This window comes from Nanorana parkeri, unplaced genomic scaffold (genome assembly GCF_000935625.1).
Source record: "Nanorana parkeri isolate BGI_ZX_2015 unplaced genomic scaffold, ASM93562v1 scaffold233, whole genome shotgun sequence".
Taxonomy (NCBI): Eukaryota; Metazoa; Chordata; class Amphibia; order Anura; family Dicroglossidae; genus Nanorana; species Nanorana parkeri.
Window position 1 is genome coordinate 718,794 of NW_017306501.1, and position 16,374 is coordinate 735,167.

The 16,374-nt window shown below is 38.5% G+C and overlaps 1 protein-coding gene across 4 annotated transcripts in view; it reads left to right on the forward strand.

Moving 5' to 3' along the window:
- The window catches only part of CARMIL1 (capping protein regulator and myosin 1 linker 1), a 263,519-nt gene that overhangs the window by 204,853 nt on the left and 42,292 nt on the right, over positions 1-16,374 (forward strand). For 2 of the 4 annotated variants that reach the window (XM_018556313.1, XM_018556314.1), the window contains 2 exons: positions 6,464-6,613; positions 13,007-13,024. In XM_018556313.1, the coding sequence (XP_018411815.1) occupies positions 6,464-6,613; positions 13,007-13,024 (168 nt within the window). The remainder of the gene's footprint in view (positions 1-6,463; positions 6,614-13,006; positions 13,025-16,374) is intronic. The other 2 variants (XM_018556315.1, XM_018556316.1) reach the window with 1 other exon arrangement.

Genomic DNA, 16,374 nt, shown 5'->3' on the forward strand with positions numbered 1-16,374 from the left:
TCAAACTGAGACATGAGTGCTAATCACTAACCCACTGTGATGCACTTTTGGATATGCATAACTGGGTTAGGGGATATGGTAGATAGATAGATCCACTAAAGTTTAGTAGAACAAAAGCTTATGGTAAAAAAGAATTAAATGTATTACAAAATGGTAACTATTGAAAGCAATGAAACTACAGTGAGGCCCCGTTAAAGCCATTCATATTGCTGTATCTTCATAAACCTTATCTTAGATTAAAGTTGTCAATACATTAAGCCCATTCAATGTCCTCCAATAAACGGAAAATAACAGTTCATAGCACAAAGAAGGATATGGTATACTATGCCAATCACTGTACTTGTGTTAATACAACACTGTATACAGTAGTAAAGATTTTTTTTTTGTTTATTTGGTGAGTATCCTTCTTTGAAAATGTGTATACACCGTTAAGGTTTCTTTAATTTTATATACACTGATGCTATACCTTGGTCACAAAAAACTTGGCTCTGTCTGTGTTCCATTAACCTAAGAATGTGAATACTCCTATCAACTTAAAAATGTGGATACTGAATACAAGTATCTTATCTGAACTTGTTTGTGTTATTATCCTGAAATGGAGAAAATTCTATGATAAGCTTTCTGAAATGAGTTACCAATGGTTTATTGTTTACTCGTACTTCTTCACATGAGTTCAGACATTGCTTGAGAAGTTCAGGGATAAGTTCTATATGTGTAATATTGCTAATTATGAAAATATCAGACAGTTCCACTGCATTAAATATGCTAGTGTGTAGGTATATAAATAGTTCTAATTTTTACATTAAACAGAACGATTTTTTTGCCTGGCATGGTAAAAATTAAATCAAGCAAATATATGTGTTGCCCAGATATTCCATTAAGTTTTATAAATAAGCCCTACTTCTATATGAGGAATAAATGGTTTGCATGTTTTCGTATACTAATGAGCCCTTTGCATAGCAGCTATAGAAATAAGAGTTTATGAGGAGATGGTGAGACAATGAACATAAGACCACTGGGACATGGAGATTTGGTATCTTTCAGTGGCTGCTCTTAGTCATTCTTACAGAGGCTCTGATGCTGTTAGACAGGAGGCCCAGTGGGAGAAGCAGCTCAGGATGTGATGCGTCTGTCTGAAAAACATCACATGATCTCTCATTAAAATATATGCTGTGAGTGCTTCAAGATACTTTTACAGGTTCTAAAATTACACTGAAACATAATAATTTGTTATAATAATACGCATTCTGTGCTATAACCTGCTTCCATTTAAATCAAGAGGAACATGACACATTTAAGCTCAGGTGTGGTGTTACTTATGTTCTTTGATGTGTGCATTACTCTGACAAATTAATAATAGTAATACAAAATATAGCAATATGAGATTTACCTCCAAATTGAGAGCTTTACAGGAATCAGCCAATGTATGTTTTAGGGCCCCTGCCCACTTTTATTCAATTACCAAAGAACCTTTATACAGTGGGGCAAAAAAGTATTTAGTCAGCCACCAATTGTGCAAGTTCTCCCACTTAAAAAGATGAGAGAGGCCTGTAATTGGCATCATAGGTAGACCTCAACTATGAGAGACAAAATGAGAAAACAAATCCAGACAAATCACATTGGCTGATTTGGAACGAATTTATTTGCAAATTATGGTGGGAAATAAGTATTTGGTCACCTACAAACAAGCAAGAGTTCTGGCTCTCACAGACCTGTACCTTCTTCTTTAAGAGGCTCCTCTGTCCTGCACTCATTACCTGTATCAATGGCACCTGTTTGAACTTGTTATCAGTATAAAAGACACCTGTCCACAACCTCAAACAGTCACACTCCAAACTCCACTATGGTGAAGACCAAAGAGCTGTCGAAGGACACCAGAAACAAAATTGTAGACCTGCACCAGGCTGGGAAGACTGAATCTGCAATAGGCAAGCAGCTTGGTGTGAACAAATCAACTGTGGGAGCAATAATTAGAAAATGGAAGACATACAAGACCACTGATAATCTCCCTCGATCTGGGGCTCCACGCAAGATCTCACCCCGTGGGGTCAAAATGATCACAAGAACGGTGAGCAAAAATCCCAGGACCACACGGGGGGACCTAGTGAATGACCTGCAGAGAGCTGGGACCAACGTAACAAAGGCTACCATCAGTAACACACTACGCCGCCAGGGACTCAGATCCTGCAGTGCCAGACGTGTCCCCCTGCTTAAGCCAGTACATGTCCGGGCCCGTCTGAAGTTTGCTAGAGAGCATTTGGATGATCCAGAAGAGGATTGGGAGAATGTCATATGGTCAGATGAAACCAAAATAGAACTATTTGGTAGAAACACAACTCGTCGTGTTTGGAGGAGAGAGAATGCTAAGTTGCATCCAAAGAACACCATACCTACTGTGAAGCATGGGGGTGGCAACATCATGCTTTGGGGCTGTTTCTCTGCAAAGGGACCAGGACGACTGATCCGTGTACAGGACAGAATGAATGTGGCCATGTATCGTGAGATTTTGAGTGCAAACCTCCTTCCATCAGCAAGGGCATTGAAGATGAAACGTGGCTGGGTCTTTCAACATGACAATGATCCCAAACATACCGCCCGGGCAACGAAGGAGTGGCTTCGTAAGAAGCATTTCAAGGTCCTGGAGTGGCCTAGCCAGTCTCCAGATCTCAACCCCATCGAAAACCTTTGGATGGAGTTTGAAAGTCCATGTTGCCCAGCGACAGCCCCAAAACATCACTGCTCTAGAGGAGATCTGCATGGAGGAATGGGCCAACATACCAGCAACAGTGTGTGCCAACCTTGTGACACGTTTGACCTCCGTCATTGCCAAGAAAGGATATATAACAAAGTATTGAGATGACCTTTTGATATTGACCAAATACTTATTTTCCACCATAATTTGCAAATAAATTCGTTCCAAATCAGCCAATGTGATTTTGTCTGGATTTGTTTTCTCCAGAATTTGTTTTCTGGATTTGTTTTCTCATTTTGTCTCTCATAGTTGAGGTCTACCTAAGATGCCAGTTACAGGCCTCGCTCATCTTTTTAAGTGGGAGAACTTGCACAATTGGTGGCTGACTAAATACTTTTTTGCCCAACTGTACAAGGTTTATCCTTGTTGGGGTTCTCAGCATTACACAGATACAGTAAGTATTCAGCCTTCTGTCTGTTTGGTCTGCTTAGACCCTTAGCCTCTATCAGTAGAGACTGAACATTTCCATCAGGCATTTGCCTCTTCAAATTGGCTGTCTGTAAGGCCAGACAGGCCTGGACACATACTCCTTGCATGTCTGTCTACACACGCACTGTTCTTGAATAAAAGGCCAGACAGGCTTGGACACATGCTCCTTACATGTCTATTAGACTCGTGCTGTCCCTGAATCAACCTGTCTCCTGTGGGGGGAAACACTGACTAAATCAAGGATACTCTGTTTTGTGGGCATCACCCACCTGTCTCCAAAGAGTATCATAACTGATCAGGGACCCTCTCCTTTTTTCACAATATACAATATAAATTTCTTAAAAGCATTGTTTTATAGGTGTTAATACATGATAAAGAATCAATCAAGCAAAAGCTGCTTAACAGTGATAGAGTATGTAACTAGGTGCATGAGTAAATAATGAGTACTATGGCATATCCCACTTGCTTACTTCCCTCATCCACAGGCTTTGCGATTTGGAAAAACTCATCCTAAGGTGTCAGAATGTGCAGTCATCTGGGAGCTCCTGGTTAATCATTTTATGTAATTTATTTCTAATGCAAGCCATAACAATTAAATTCAGTTTACAAATCACTTTATTTTAAGGTGTGTGCAGGAGTGCTGTCTCAAGGATTTGCAGTTCCAAGGGTAACAAGACAGTTAGTATAAGAGTGATTTCACTCACTTTGGAGATAACTTCCCATTGTGGCTGTCACACAGGAAGTTAAGGGAAATCTCCCCCAATGGGACACAGATGGCAAAAAAAAAAGAATAGACATCTCATAGACACCTTTTTAAAATGAATTACTTAATTTTTCAAAAACAAAAGTGTGTTTTTGTTCCTGGCAGGTATTCCAAAGATACATACAGATTTATAACCATAATTATGTAAACATTCTCTATCATACCTGGGTGTAATGAAGAATAGAAAACGTTCCAGAAACTAAAATAAACATAATTGTACAATTCATTGGGTATGTTAATTTATTTTAAAACAAGGTACAGAGAGGCACAGGCTGGCACAGTGATTCGATTGTGGCTTAAATATTTACACTGATTCTCTTTATCATATTTATTTAGCTTATCTCTTATGTATTCTATGTATTTTATCAAGTAAGCATTGGTTGTTAGAAGAGACAATTGATATTGTTGCATGGAATTACTTTATATATGCTTTCTGTATTGTTTCCTAGTACCAGAAAACTCAGTTTGGCATTGATCAGCTGTCTTCATGTGCTGGATATAATTAAGTCAGTGTTTCATTAAGTTGCTGCACAATTGGAAGTTTGTTCATAGTACGAGTCTGAAGGCAAAATACAGTGCTTGTGGTGTAACAGGTTGTCCATAATGGATTATTATACTGTGTAATTAATATTCAAGTTGCTGAAGACACAACTGGCAGGAAGATTATTTAAAGTCTCTAGGCAAACGTCTAAATCAGTGTTTCTCAACTTTTTTCAGTCATGGTACCCTTTAAAAATATGCAAAATCTCGAGGCACCCCAATCTAAAATGTAAAAACATAAATGTCAAAATGGAACAACAAAAGTCCCTCCACAATCCATACCAGACCCTTATCTGAAATAGGTGGTCTAGTATGGATTTAAGGGGGACCCCACGAAAGAACACAAAAAAGTGGGGGAACCCCTTTCACATCAGAATCCCCCTTTCGCATCAGAGTCCTCCTTTACTTTAGGAGCCCCCTTCTTTTACATCAGTCAGCCCCGCTCACATGAGAGCCCTCTCCTTTAACATCAGAGTCCCCCTCTTTCACTTCAGAAATCTCCCTTCACATCAGGAGCCACCCTTTGACATCAGAAGCCCCCTTCACATCAGGAGCCCCCCTTTCACATTAGAGTTCCCCCTTCACATCAGCTTCGGAGTCCTACCATAATTTCAGGAGCTGCCGCTGCATGGCATAGAGCAGTAGGCAGAGCAGGCATGGACACAGTTGAACTTCTGTCCTTTTTAAAATGGATCCCACCCTCCCTGGATTAGCATTCTTCATTGCCATTGTGCTGGCAGCTGGCCTACCTGCTCCATAGAAAAGGCATGATGATGTGTGAACATTTCTAGGCAACCCTAGGGAAGCCAGAGGGCACAGCACCCTGTTTGAGAAAGGCTGGTCTAAATCGACATACTGGGGAACTGCCGTACCTGCCAAAGGATTTGTAATTAAGTTCGACCATCATTGTGATTACGACACCCCATGCTGGGCAACAGACAGGTCATGCATTGTGACCTCCCTGCACACGATCCTGCCAGGGACTGAATAAAGAAAGGGCAGCAGTACAATGACAAAGGCATGTCTCTACTCTCTTCTCCCAGCCTATATGCTTCTGTGCAAGGGAATAAAGAATGCTTATATCAATACATATTTAGCTACTTTTATGACCTGTAGGTAAAAATACATTGAATTATTTTATTAATGAATGCATAACTGGATTAAATGGCTTTTTAATACCTACATGGAGTTCAGCTTTACATGGTAACCCTATCTAAAACTAATTATTTACTACTTTCACCAACAGCAAAATCATTTTACCAAAATACCCATTTCTACCTAAACACTGTGTACAATAAAAATCCAAATGATCAATTCGTGCTCCCTTTGCTTTCACTTCACTTTCATGACCGGAGGTAATTGATGCCTACATCCACAGGCCAAATCTAGAATTAATGTGCACACTTAAATTATGTTTATGCATATTTTAAGGGCATATAATTATTTTAAATGAAACACTGTTTTAATAAATAACAATCCTCCAGATTGTGGGAGGGAAGAGGGTAAAACAACAACATAATCTGAAGTATATAACTGATTTGGACTGCAGCTGAGAACATCACACCTTCATTAGGGACTTTTTGAAAAGTGCAGGGGCCTGAAATCCCACAGGCAAATATTCCCTCAGTAGGGTTACAAGGAGGCAGGGGGCGTATTCAAACTACTAGCACTGTATAAGTTAAATTAATTATAGACAATTGTAGAAAAAGTTCCACTGTCAAGGAATTAGGGATATAGAGAAATTGGTCCAGTAGAAGGCTTGGGCAATGCAAAAAACAGCCATGGGGAGTTTGTATATTGTGCATTACACTTACTTTCCCAATACTAGTCCAATCTGTTTATTCAAATGAAAGCATATTTTCTATATGATCTTATTATTGTTATTTGTCATAAATGCTCTTGTGTTCATTGGTACGTTTTGCAGTTTAGCTAAATTCAGTGTGTATGCAGAGTACTAAGTATTGTGACCTCCCTTTCAGGCGGATCATCTCACTAAGCGAGGAAAGCCTCTACCACATCAAGAGTCTCTTGAGATTGAGACTGTAGAGGAGAGACCCACAAAGCGTTCCACCATTACCATTGAAGATCTCACCGAGATGGAGCGCCTGGAGGATTTAGACACTTGCATGGTGAGTGACATTTACGGACACTGATAACCATTGGTATTAACGACATCCTTTGTGTTAGTAGTTGATTTTTAAGGGTATCTAAATGCTTTAAAGGAAGCATGTATTTTTTTTAAAATAGCCTTCCTTTGATAAACTGCTTCTGAAAATGGTAGTTGCCTGGTGTTATGCTCATCTAGATGACTTCAACGCTTTGAGTCATGGACCCAGGAAAATTGTGCAGTTATCTAGCAAAGTTTTGACCCAAGATTCACATATTTTCCAATGGAAAATATGTGAATCTTGGGTGAAAGCATTGATAAATAGACCCAAATTATTGATATCGGTGGATCAGCTTGGCTACTGGGCAACTAGTATTTTCCAATATTGACCAGCAGTGTCAGCCCCATATTGTTCCATGTACAGGTTCCCTTTAAACAATTTTGTATCTTTTTGCCTTTAATGTAACAATGGCATGTTGGAAAACACCAGTGCCCATAGTATTGTGTCTCACAATGTATTAAAAGCCATGGCAAAAGAATAAGATAATAGGAGGGGCATGGCCAAACATTATGAATTATTCAGACATAACAAGATAAATTATGTATTATGCATGAAGCTTTCCTATTCCATCTGACTGAACTCAGAAAATTGCAGTTCCATTTGTGTTGACAACAAATTAAGTTTGCAAATGTTACGATTTTAAATTTGAAGATCCATTGTGGTCTTTAAGAGTTTATCTATGTGTTTTATCAGTAGAGAGAAATAAAAATATGGCTCTTTTAAAAGGATGAAAGATGATCATTACCTAGTAGACATCCTGTGCCAATCTAATGGGAATAGTCTAGCTTCCCGTCTAGTGCTGCAGCAAGATTCTCCAGTGAACAAGTGTGTTGCTAAAGGCAGTACAATGTGTAAAGACAACAAAACCATCCTAGTGCAGTAGACAGAACTCTACTATGTTTTACATATTTAGTCTTTAGGGTGACAATGACAATATTTTATTTTGGACGTTTGCATTAAATGTATGATTGGGAAAAATCAAACCGCATGCTTCATATAAAAGGAGAGAAAATGGGGGGGAAAAAACACTTAGACCTGATGTAAATAGTGAAAATACACTCTATTACCTTTAAGGCACAAAACAAATTCAGTGGTGACCTTGTGTTTTCAAGTGAGCTCATTTTTCCTCTAAATTGTGATTTACTAAATTGTGAAACGCAGTGCAGTGAACCTTTGTTCACCATTAAAAAAAAAAAAAAAATTAGGGGCATGAGTATTTTTTTTTTTTTCTTTCTAATTGTCCTACCCATAGGTTGGATATACGTGTTCACTTCACACTTTTTTATTAAATCAAGAACTTGAGTGTAAACTAGGACATTCAAGTTTCAGTGAGTTTATTTAGAGACTTTCTTGTTGGAATGAGTGTCTGCTTTTATTGCTCAGAGTTCAGGCCAAATGTTGGATCTGGAAGTGTGTACAATATTGTGCAATGCAGAGGAAGTGCAAGGTTTGTGTTTTTTTTCGGGCTGCTGCTGTTCCTGAAATTGAATAAATGATGTTCTCTTGAAAGTGTATCTAAACCCCAGAACAAAAATGTAATTGCAGCTTACTAGTCCTCCGATGTGTTGACTGCATTTAATTTTCTTTTTTCAGGCTTTATTTTTGAACAAATAAAAAGAAAAAAAAAGGTCTAAGGAGATTCTGTATGCAAAAGACATTTATTTCAGTATCCAAAATAAATCGCATATAGATTATAGATCTCCTACCAAAAAATTCCCACTGAGCAATAACACATGACAATATTGTCATCCACCCACACAGAACTCACAACTGCATGCACTTAATCAGACTGCGGGATTATTGGTACCAAAACTGAACATAAATATATTATAGTTTATAATGTAACTACAGGGCAATGTAAGAATTCATTGCTCAACATGGGAGACCTGGGTACAGCATCAGGGGATATCCTAAGTGTGAGCTTGTTTGTTCATTGATATGCGATTTGGATTTCACTATATACTCCTACTATTTAATCACGCTTATTTAATATCCACTAGATATATGTGGAACCATTTCATTTTAATAATTTTTCCCCCTGCTTTTCACCTGGTGGTCTTGCCACTAACACACTCACTGTACTAGAGTGAAAGCACTTGAACATCATACTGTATCTATGGAGGAGCAGTGTTGTCACTAGGACAGGAATACAAGACACTTCCCCTCTCTTTTTCTCCATAACATGGGGGTGTTCCGTAGTCCACAGAGATAGCTGGGAACAGTGCTAGGTGATAGTAGTGTAGCACAGGCAGAGAGCACAGTAGGTTATCACCTAACAAGATTTATCAGACTAATCAAACTTCAAACAAAATGCTATTCATTTTTTAACAGTCTAAAATGGAGCAAATAAGATGATTCAATTGTTAGGGTTTACAGATACGTTTAGGATTATGATCTGATGAGCAATACTGATACTCCAGACCAGACAAAAATCAGAAGAAGTCATTGTTATCTGTCGTGGTTATGAACTCTGTAATTAAAGTGTTCTTATGCATTGGTAGTTTTTTGCATAAAGAATATGAAGTACACAGAGTCATACGTTTTGTGTTGGAGACAGAAAAGGTGAAGGCGCTCACATGTTTTTTAACAAGTAAATTGGTTCATGAATACAAAAGATCTACAAAGGATTCTGCCACTGTAGGTCTTTAAAATGCAATGCTGGTTTCGGCACAGATTTTAATTAAATGTGTCTTGAAAGGATTTTGCATGCTTTTAAAGTTAATATTATAATCTTAACAATCTTAAAATCCAGGTACAAGACCCACCTTTTTTATTTACTGAATTACATTTTGTTTTTTAAAATGTTAAACGCGGGAGTTTTCTTTCTATAAATTTTATTTGGAATTGATCACTGATCCCTATATTCCAAGCAGCATACTGTTGTCATGCGCAGCTTCCTATAAGTGAATCTGAGGGGCCTGTCCTCTAGCCATCTAGAGTCATGAAAGGCTATCATAGCGCCGGTGGGACAGCCTCGGGGCTTCTGAACTTATTCACTTCATTAAGTCATCAGATCAGCAGCTCCCTTGTTGTACATGCCACTGAGAAGACAGCACATAATAAATGCATCACATTCTCCTAATCCTTGTGGACAACAAACCTTGGTAAAATCTAGACTGACAGGAAAACCAAAGGTAACCTTTCCTGATATGTTGTGAGTATTTTACCTGTGAAAATGCCACGTTTGGAAGACGTATACTAGCAGATCTATTTATAGCTGTTTTTATCATAACTTAAAAGGCAAAAGCTTACTGTTATTAATTTGTTCTGTTAGAGTAAACTTACCAATGTATAGAGGCCAGTTGGTAGAATAATATGTCAATACACATACATACAATGTTGCCCATAGGACTTATTGTATAGTGTGTTGCTTGCCCCTAGTATCCCTATGCCCTGTAGAATGTATGCATCCAATAATGTCCAGTGGAATATACATTTTTTAAATGGAAACTGTATATGGTCTATACCAGAGGTAGGCAACCTTTTAAGCCTAGCCTTTAAAAAAATGTTTAGGTATTCAAGAGTGCCAGACACAAGGTTGCCATTAGAAATTATGGTGCTCTGTACAACCTACCATACACTTTACCTCCTTTCCCCTCAGTATGTCCCCACAATCTTCCAGATATCAACCATACTTCCCATGTTTAGAATTTGAAAAAGAGGTATACCGCAGAAGACTGGGACCTGCAACTAATAGTGGATATTGTTAAATTATGCTAAATATTGGGTGTGGCTTAATGATGTACACGCCTGCTTGTGTATACACCACACACAAAGTGCAGGGGTCAGGAGTAAGTAATGCAGAGAATGCAGATGTCAAAAGTAAGTAATGCCCAGAGTGCCTCCCAAGAACAAATTTAATGAAAGTACATGCATGCTCTGCACATATTGCTGTGGGCTGTTACTTAACTGCCGTCTGTGACCTCCTTGTTCCTGCTTCTTGGCTCCATTGTGCTCACTGCCAGCCTGCAAGCTGTCCCTCTCTGCCCCATTAACTTCGTTCCCCTTCTCTGCTGAAGTCCATTTCTCAGGTGAAGTCATAGTCCCCCACAGTGGTAGGTGTCTTGAAGCTGACCCTATTCAAGAGGTTTCCCATTGGCAGAGTGGAGTTCTAGTGCTGTAGCAGCCTGGAAATGGGGACTGTTAAGTCACATAGCGGATGAGGCTGAGCCCCAGGCTGCATTATATTTCATGCCCCAGCCCCATTACAGGATGCATAATCCAAATACAGGCTGTTTTTGCATTAGATGAACTTAAACCTCCCAAGCACTGGTTATTTGTGTTCTAGGAAAGACAATATATATTTTCAGGGTAAAATTTGAATTAAACAATTTTCTTCTGATGGATAAAAGGGACATTAATTTATTTCTGAATGGGTGTTGCACCGTATACATATTATTTGCCAGGTGATTCTAACAGATGTGGATAAAACTGTGGCAAAAGTAGTCCAAAGAAAATCAGCTATTTTTTTATCATTGTACAATTGTTCTTTCAGTTTACATCAGCTACATACATTCCAGGTGCATTAAAACTAAAGCTGTGTAAAGTTACAGTTGGTTTTCTTTTAGAAAGCCACATCTTCTATAGAAAAGCCTGTCCCCTACCAGCATGCTGTAAAAAAAAAAAAGTACCCATGCGCTCTGCTTGGATGCAGTGGTCTCTCTGCAGTGGTCCATCAAGACTCCACCTGAGTCAGACTTGTAGCTCTGCAACTAGCAAAGCTCATATTTCCTACTGATTGGAGAGCTTTAGCTCTGACCCACCAGGAGGCTTGTTGGACCACTGCAACCGCACAGAGAGCCTTTGTTTTTTATGCCCTTGAAATATATTTCACTAACTTAAAAGGAACGTTAATTTGCTCTTTAAATGCAGAAAGAAGTCAGTTTAGGTTTGCTGGCCAACTGCTCTACTTTGTTTCAATTTTTGTAGTCCCTATGTTTTATGTCAATGATTACGGAACCTTTTCCTAGTTAAAGGAGAACTATGGGGTAAGTGTTTTTCCCCATAGTTCTCCTAAGGGTCACGGGAGGACATAAACTAGCGTCCTCCCGTGATTCAAAGCTCAGTATACCGCAAGCTATACTGAGACTGCCACAGCCGGGACGGATCCCGACATTACTGTCGAGATCCACCCAGCTGCGTGATTGACAGCTGGCTCTGCCTATCTAGAGGCAGAGCCAGCTGTACCTGCCCCTTCCGTTCCGCTAGTCAGCGCTATCGGAGCGGGGAGGGGGGAATCCCTGCAGGGAGCCGTGTGTGACAGTCACAGCTCTCTGCAGGGACATGATCAAGAAGTGAGCGAGCAACGGGTATGTGTTCGCTCATTTCCCGATCTATTGAGTTGTGACAGTCTATTGAGTTGGCATGCGACAGTTTAATGTCACACGTCGGCTCGAACTATGAGGTTGAGTCCTTTAAAAAAAGTTTTACATATACAGGTCAAAAGCACTGTCACAAAATTGTTGAAAATGCTTACCTTGCGTGTAGCAAATTGGGGTTCTGTAACTGTTAAGCTACCGATAATTTAAACCATCGTACGATTTTCGTACGGCGACCCTATCCTGCAACGATTATCACAAGGTTGAATCAGCGGTAGTAAAAAAAAAACACATGGACGAATTGCGTTTGCTCAATAGCAGTGTAAATCGTACGAATTTTGACATACAGAAATTCCGCCAACCTTGCGAAAATCGTACGATCGACCAAAGTTTTCCAACCTGCTGGATAGTCAAAAGTCGATCGATTGTACAGTATTTGCGGTTGTACACTGCCCATCAACCTTTACTTATATCGGAAGAAAACACGAACGCATACGAAAATCGGACGATAATCGCAAGGTGTATGGACAGCTTTAGGCTGAGTTTACATGGGCGGCAGCCTCTCCCGCCCACAGAAAAACATTAGATTGACATGGCAGCCAGGCAGTTTAGTATTTTCATGAGAGGTAAACAGTAATGGCAGCCTCCAGGTTTCATTTTAGAGGTATCCTACTGTTGTGAGACTCAGCCCAAGTTAGAATTATCTTTCTTTTCTTTTTGTTTATTATGTTATTACTGCTGAGTTATTGAGGTTTTGATGTGTGGTCTTTTTATCTAACAGAATGTTTTCAGGTCTTTTTAGGTTATTCAAATTGTTGTTTTAGAGCAGGTATTCTCACTTGTTATGGCTAAATTTTATCATTAAAGTGATGAGCAGAAGAGTCTATTACTGTCTTTCCTTTTCTTCCTCTAACTTGACCAGTTCTTCTCTTTGCTTTCTCCTATATTTCCCAACTGTTTCTCTTAGAAATGTGCTAGCATTTTTCACTCTTCTTTTTTATTCACACTCTGTCCCCTTTCTTTTTGCTGCTTGGAGACTCTCTGCTGTAGAAGTGTAAGTACCTTTTCTTTTCTCTGCTTTTTTTCCGTGTCCTTTACTTTCATGCTTTATTTATCTCTCCCCCGAATAGCTGACTCATCAGTAATTGCAAAGGTCTTCTTCAGTTCTCTGAATTTAGGGGTTTAGCTAGCCCTTTTGCATATGGCTAATAATGGTCAATCCTACATGTTCTGCATTATTTAAACAAACTTGGAAATATAAGCATGATATACACAATATATTGCTCATTTATTTTTACTTAACTCACTCAGGCCAAAAATTATACTTGTTTTTCCTTACATGTTTTTGAGGCCAGCCATGCATCCAAAATTGGTATATAGCAATCATACAGCTAAATATGAGCTTGCATTATTTGATTCAGTCTTCTTCACGTATTCGTGCAAGACAGAGACCACTAGCTTTTACTTTGACTTGTAATAGTAATGTGCAGAACAACCAGGGTGTAGTAGGCTGGTATTAAGCCAAAATACTTTATCTTACAAACATGCTTAAGGATTGAGCAGCACAAAATGACGGCTATAAATGGGACTGCTCATTTTGGGGAAAATTGGTTGGACATAGGATGAATTTGAGGCTATATCAGAGTATGTGCATGCCATTCATAGATAAGCTGTGTTTTTCTGGAAACTGCACCACAGATGCAACAAGTAGGAATTGTAACACAGAGGTGTTTATGCAGCCTTAAGTGTTCTTTGTCCTTTTTTTTTTTTTATCCCTGGAGTGCTCCCATAAACAGATAGTGGATCTTTTTTTTGTGGAACATGATTTCTGGGGTTTTTGCAAGGGCTTGAATTTAAAAAAGTATTCCTGTATATGCTGTGAGAATTCCCCATTAGATGGTAGGCAGAAAGGGCTGAATCAGTTACAAGAGACAATATAATCAAAAACAAAAATGAATCCAGTTTATGTCCTGCAGTTTATTGTGAGGAGTTCACACCTATAGTGTATAACAGAAGCTTTATGTCTGGGGAAAACAGTTAATCAGACTAAACAGGAATGAAAATAAATCCTACTTGTCTGAACAGTGACTAGACCCTTAGTTTTCCTGTCTAACCTCTAAGAAAAATCAGATCAGCAAGCTGTAACTCACTGTACCTCTGCAGCAGCACAGACCTCTTGGGTCTGCTACAGCTCCAGCCTCTCTCTGAGCTCTGGAAAGTACATTTTAAAAGGAACCTGGCAATACAGACATGGCATCTAACATTGCATCTTTTGTTTAATGTTATGCTGTTGAATGAAGAAATAAGTGGACTGTCTGGCCATTGTTCTCAGACTTGAACTAAGCATGTAATGCTAAATAAGGGGTAAAGATAAATATTTTATGAGTAAGTCTCTTGGTTATAATACCAGGTTCTTGCTTAACTCCACTTGTGACTTATTCTCCTTAAACCCTGGCCACCACTTCAGCCAGACTCATGGACTTAGAATCAGAGAACCGAACCATCTTTTCCCTAATTGAACTCCAGGGCCCTATTTAAAGCTAAACAAAAATGTTTTTTTTACAACATATTTTCTGAAACCACTTGCTCATACAGTAACATCCCAAGAGAGCTGTACCTCCTGCATTTTCTTGTCACCTTTTCACCATACAACATGCCTAACTCCATCCTGTTTTATTGGACTCTCCCTATCCTTGGCTATTTGATGTAATAGGAGGCATCACTGGCCATTCGGAAGGATCCTGGGGAAGGAGTGGGCAGAGCAGAACTCATCCTTCTGAGCTCTAGTCAGAATTTTGATAATATAATGCCCTGGGTTTGGGGCTTCCAAGACAATCTGAAAATATATGGATACCAAACTTACAAGTTACATTTAGCTGCCACGGTCATTTTAAAGCCAAATGATGTTGCAAGGTTCCCCAATGTATCTTATGTAAGAAAACACATTTTTTGAAAATCAACCTTTGAGTTGTCTTTAAGATATTGTTGGAGAGACCTTAATCAGAGACTACTGCAGGAAACTTTGCCATTTGAGTCTTTGCTATATAAAAGCAGAGAAGGAATAGGCCTACCAGTACATGCTGAAGCAGGTATTTACGGTTCATATTGAGTTGTCATTGAAGCCATAATCTACTTTTATCAAAGTTTCTCCTCCAATCTAAGGTTAATCTGTATTCAAAAAATTTTGGGACTAATATTCATGGTACATAAGTAATCATAAGGATTACTGCAAAGTAATTGGGTAACCTGCACTTGACAATATGGCACTGACATTCCTAATTTTCAGTGTATTATTACTTTTAGTGTTACAATGTTAAAAATCCAAATAAAATGGCTATTGGCATTTACAGACGCATACATAAGTGTACCATGAGCACAAAAAATTAGAGTAGACTGAGAGGACTTTGTGGTATGCAGGCCTTTTTCTGGCAGTCTATATCAACCCTTAGTATGGTTCATCTAGCATTGTCTGCTACCATTTGCTGTTCAGAGTTACCATAGAGATAACCAGCTTGGCAGCTAAATCTCATAGATGGCTTAAGTCCTCCAGCTGCTCAGACTTTGCTGTTCTGTGTGATGGCACATGGTAAGCCATTAAGCTATGATTATTAACATTGCTTACTTGTTTTTTTCAGTCTTTGCTGTGTGATCTGGAATCGTGTGGTTTATTTTAAATTTTACTTTATTTAACCCCTTCATGACTGAGCTTGTTTTTAGTTTCTGTTCGTAAATGACTGACACACTTTTGACATTTTTGCTGTGTGATTCTTCCACGTCAGTAATATACTTTCTTACAAAGTGCACCCACACATATTATATATTGTTTTTTAGAGGACAGATAGGGCTACATATTTATATCACATATGTGCGTCTAACGCCTCACTTAGGACAAATAAAATATAAAAAAAGAGGAAAAAAACGTTAAAAAAAACACTTTTTTCCCAGTTTTGATTTGTAGTATTTTTTTTACAAAACCAGCACAGCTAAAAAAATGCAATAAATACATTCATTTATTTGTCCCTTATTTTATTTTATTTTTTACACATTTTTTTATTTTTTTTACACTTTTCACAATTTTTTTTTTTTTTTACACTTTTCACTTTTTTTTTAAACTTAAAAATGTTATTTTATTTATTTAATTATATCAAGCAGATTTTGTGAATTAATCTCACTGTTACTGCATGATAAATTAATACATTTTTGGTTATTATCAGGCTGCTTCAAACTTCAGAACAGCCGATAATCAGTTAGTGACACTGATCCTGCAGCAGTTCAGGATTCAGCTGTTACTAAATGTTTTCTGATTGTTGCAACAACGATCAGCAAACAAACATTCTTCTTCCAGGAATAGATACATTGTAGGAATAGACACATTTTGTATCTATTCATGAAAGAAAAAAAAAA